At 47.6% G+C, this 5,088-nt stretch overlaps 1 protein-coding gene across 1 annotated transcript; it reads left to right on the forward strand.

Annotated features, from left to right (window-relative positions):
- Positions 1–2,742: 2,742 nt before the first annotated feature.
- On the forward strand, positions 2,743–4,779 carry LOC308298586 (arginine--tRNA ligase, cytoplasmic-like; the record flags this gene model as incomplete). The annotated part of the gene is made up of 1 exon (XM_080742231.1): positions 2,743–4,779. One exon carries the CDS (start codon positions 2,743–2,745, stop codon positions 4,777–4,779), a length of 2,037 nt encoding a protein of 678 aa, XP_080598357.1.
- Between the last annotated feature and the right edge of the window lie 309 nt (positions 4,780–5,088).

Raw genomic sequence — 5,088 nt, forward strand, 5'->3', positions numbered from 1 at the left:
ATACAGCAATGTTGAAATACTCTGTTACAAGTAAAAGTCCAGAATTCAACATTGACTTGAGTAAAGGTATTGGCATCAAAATCTACTTAGAGTACCAAAAGTAAAAGTACTTATTATGCAGAATGTCCTGCCATTTCAAGTTTTCATACGTTAACAAATCTTTTGAAAATAGCAGATCTACAAGCTCACAATGCCTCGCACCGAAACACATTGTGAGCTTGGAGATTGGCTATTTTCCAAGGGAGGGGTCCCGTGAAATCATGCATACCATTACCAACCTGGGATCCTTGGAAAAATTTAAATAAAAAATTAACATATGAGATGCTCTAAAAGCAGGCCTGTGTTTTGTTCAGTGGTGGAAAAAGTACTACATACTGTTAGGCTGAAGCCACAGCAAAGTACCTACACAGTATGAGGGTGGATTCCCCATTCCGCCAATGCATTTCAATGAGAATGGAACATTTTTTGCAGAAATCCTCTACTAGCATGAAACCTTCTCATTGAAATGCATTGGCGGAATGGAGATTCCACTCCCATATATACTTTGGTGTGGCTTCAGAGTAAAAGTACAAAAGTAATGGCATCGAAATATACTTAAAGTACCAAAAGTAAAAAAAAAAGTTCAAGCTCGCATCGCGACAGACATGTTGTGAGCTTGTAGATAGGTATAGCGATAGGTATAAAATGTGCTAAAGTGGATCAATGTATGTTTTATAATATAATCCTTTGCATCGGCAAAGTAACAATAAAGTTTTCAAATAATTGTAGTGGAGTAAAAGTATAATATTTGGATCTGAGATGTAGTGGAGTAGAAGTGAAGGTATTGGACATTGGAAGCACTCAAGTAAAGTCAAAATTGTACTTAATTACAGTACTAATCTGCTTTGTTACTTTACACCACTGGGTTTGTTATATGACAGAGAGATGATGAGACTTCTGTAATGGTCGACCATGTTTGAGAGTGGATGTTCTGGTGTGTGTACTGCAGGTTTGGGGGAAGCTGACGTAATGTAATACTGTACAACAATATGGCAGTCATGAAGGAAGGTGTTACATGTGTGCAACTGTTGACATTAATGAACACTGTGAGACAAAATGAATGCTATGTCCCATTAAAGGATGACACTTCTTTTCTATTGTGTTCTGTTCATTGCTCTTGGCTTGCCATATGTGCAGTGGCGTCAGTTCAGAAAAAGCTAAGGTATGGCAACATGACTAGTGTCTTGCTCGCACGCGGAGACGCCGTTATAGAAATTAATTAATGTTTCACAAGGATGAAGGATTTGAGAATTGACAAAGATTTATTCAAAAGATCAAAAAGTTGAACAGAGTATCAGCATTACACAGCATCAGAGGAGCAGGCCTCCTGGCCTGTCCCGTCAGCCCCACCGGGCACAACCCTTCCCCTGCCTCATTTTTCATGCAGTTCTTATAGTCATTCTAACAGAGATGCTATTCTAAACATGGTCTTATAAGAACATGTACTAAAGATAAGGACAACATACAAATAGTTACACACAGTACAGATTTGCTGACAGAGTGAGAGCGCAAGCGTGGGGGAGAACTCAGCTGTTAAGATTAACAGCTGTAGCTGGTTGACCACCCATTCAATGACATTGAATGGAAGGAAAACAAGTATATAATACACATATTTGTTACTCTATAAATATTTCTACCACAACGCATTCTATTCTATTCGCCCAAGATGACCTGGTCCTTTGCTCTGTGACAGTGTCACACAAAGCGGAGTCTTCTTTGGGCATCCAGTACATTATTGCATTATTAACATTTAAATAACCATGAGATAAAACTACAAATGACCAAATGGATACTTTATATTGTGAATGATGTCACAGTTCTGTCATAGTATCTTACCTCATGTTGTGATAGGCTCTACTAAATTTGTTTTTCAATACATCATTAATATACTGTAAACCCACCAAAAGCCAGAACACAGATTTGCATGTAAATAACCTTACACTGTGAACTCCAAAGGACCAGGAAAATGATTAGCTACTTACTACAAACCACAAAGATTTAAACGTGAAACTGATTTAATTTTTCCAGGTTTGAAAATCTAAGTCCACAATATATCAAACTCCCAAAATATGAAGAGATCAAGAAGTACTGGTATGTTGTGTTTGCACCGCTCACTTCGCACCTTTGTGATTTTTATATTATTATTACTCTATGAATGCGTATGATTGACTGTGGCCGTTGCTAGGATACGGGGAATGCCTCTCAGCCAATCACAATGCGAGGTCCAACAAACTCTGACATCACTCCTCAATAAGACTGCGCATCTTCGTCTTTCGCTTTGCACAGAAATTAGGGCAGGTGCATGAAAACTAGACCAGGTCAACCTGGTTGTGCCAGACCCCCTGTCTGTCATCATCATTTATGACATCATGCCTAGGCATGTCATCATCATGTCATCATCATATATACCCTTTATATAGAAAACCCGGACCGACAGACATTTGCTTATGTAGGCCCTACCCATTTCATGGGTCTGGCAAAAATGATCAAAGCAAACAGTAGTATATTATACTACATCTACAAATTACATAATACAGCTTCACATTCATATTAATAAATATTATATTATATTTATATATATTTAATAAAGGCAAAAGTAGAGGTTTCATTTCACATTTTCAACAAGAAAACCAAAACAACACACTTGACCAAAACCTATTTTAGTTTTCACAGTTTCCTCCTCATTATTAGTAAATAACAACAATGGCAGACAAAGTCTCTGAATACACGCTCCGACTCCAGGAGCAGGAGCGACAGATCGAGTCTCTCTCGGCAGAGATCCAGGAGTGTCTTCTGTCCCGGGAGACGATGTCCCCGTCCCCTACTCGTCTGAACGAGCTGCAAGAAGAGAACGCTCGTCTGAAATACAGACTGAACATCCTGAAGAGGAGCCTCCAGGAGGAAGAGTCCAGGAGCGTATCATCTTCCATGGTGAACATCAACCAGCGGCTGAGGGAGATCTTCGGCCTGGCCATCCGGGCAGCGTACCCCAAGCTGGACGTGGAAGGACACCCCGGCCTGGTGTTCGTGTGTCCCAGCCAGAAGGACCGGTTCGGGGACTACTATTGCAACAGCGCCATGGCCCTTGCCAAGATGCTGCAGAAGAATCCCCCTGGCGGCAGCTCGTTGTCACGCACGGCCCGCTGGAACCTCTCGGTGAGAGAGGTCGCCGAGAGGATCCTGCGGGCCGTGCCCGACAACGAGCTCATCCAGCGGATGGAAGTGGCGGGCCGCGGGGTCATCAACATCCACCTGAGGAGGACGTTCGTGTCTGGCCTGCTGTCCGGCCTGCTGGTCCACGGGGTCCGCCCGCCTCCGCCAGAGAAGAAGATGAAGGTGGTGGTGGACTTCTCGTCGCCCAACATCGGCAAGGAGATGCACGTGGGCCACCTGCGCTCCACCATCATCGGCGACAGCGTGTGTCGCCTGTTCGATTTCCTGGGCCACGAGGTGCTCCGGCTGAACCACGTGGGCGACTGGGGCACCCAGTTGGGGATGCTCATCGCTCACCTGCAGGACAGCTTCCCCGACTACCTGAGCGCCAGCCCGGACATCGGGGACCTGCAGGCCTTCTACAAGCAGTCCAAGGAGCGCTTCGATCAGGACGAGGCCTTCAAGAAGCGAGCGTACCGGTGCGTCGTCGACCTGCAGAGCAAGAAGGACGACCTGACCAAGGCCTGGAAGCTCATCTGCGACATGTCCAGGAAGGAGTTCCAGAGGGTGTACGACTGTCTGGACATCCGGCTCGTGGAGAGGGGAGAGTCTTTCTACCAGGACCTGATGACCGACGTGGTCAAGGAGTTTGAAGACAGAGGGCTGGTGAAGGTCGAGGGCGGCCGCAAGGTCGTGTTTGTCCCTGGCCAGTCCGTCCCTCTGACCGTGGTGAAGTCGGATGGCGGCTACACGTACGACACCTCGGACCTGGCGGCGCTCAAGCACCGGATCTGCGAGGAGAAGGCCGACGTCATCATCTACGTGACGGACAGCAGGCAGGCGGGCCACTTCCAGCTGGAGTTTGCCGCCGCCCGCATGGCCGGCTGGTACGACCCCCGGGCGACCAGGATCGAACACGTGGGCTTCGGTGTGGTGCTGGGCGAGGACAGGAAGAAGTTTAAGACCCGCTCCGGGGAGACGGTGCGGCTGATGGACCTGCTGGACGAGGGGCTCAGGAGCTCCATGGACAAGCTGAAGGAGAGTGGGCTGGACGTGGAGCTGAGCGCAGACGAGCTGCAGCGGGTGCAGCGCGCCGTGGCGTTCGGCTGCATCAAGTACGTCGACCTGTCGCACAACCGCCTCTGCAACTACGTGTTCTCCTTCCACAGGATGAAGGGCCTGGCGTACCTGCTGTTGGTGTTCGAGCGCATAAGGTCCATCGCGCGCGTGGCTTGCCTGGACGGGGCGGCGCTGCGGAGGGCGGCGGCGACCGAGGAGATGCGGCTGGAACACGACAAGGAGTGGAAGCTGGGGAGGTGTGTGGTGCGCTTCCCAGAGGTCCTGCACCGCATGGTGGACCACCTGCTGCCAAACAAGCTGTGTGACTACATGTGCGAGCTGGCAACCGCCTTCCACGATTTCTATGGCTGCTGCTACTGTGTGGAGTCGGACCGGCAGACGGGCCAGGTGTGGAAGGTGGACATGTCCCGGATGCTGCTGTGTGAGGCCACGGCCGCCGTCATGGCCCAGGGCTTCCACATCCTGGGAATCAACCCCGTAGACAGGATTTGGCCATCAACCCTGTAAGCTCTTCACAGGGAACTGCAACTAGAAAGATGCAATTTTCGGAAATTTGCAAGTGTGGTTGCCCTGACTTGAGTCACATTTGGGAATTCTATTATCAGAACACTTGCAATTCCCGTATCTAGTTCTGATATAATATGCATTATTGAGCTCTGAATTCAGACACAAGGCGCCTTCCAGCAAAACAATTGATGTGGTGAGAAATGAGGAAACTAAAAACAAAACAAAAAAAAACAAAAAAAACGTTTTCAGCCAATTAGAAAGGTGCATAAAGGTGCCGTCACAAAATTGATTGGAGCGTTTATTAGCAGT

Source organism: Nannobrachium achirus (assembly GCF_963921795.1).
Source record: "Nannobrachium achirus genome assembly, chromosome: 14".
In the NCBI taxonomy this organism is placed as follows: Eukaryota; Metazoa; Chordata; class Actinopteri; order Myctophiformes; family Myctophidae; genus Nannobrachium; species Nannobrachium achirus.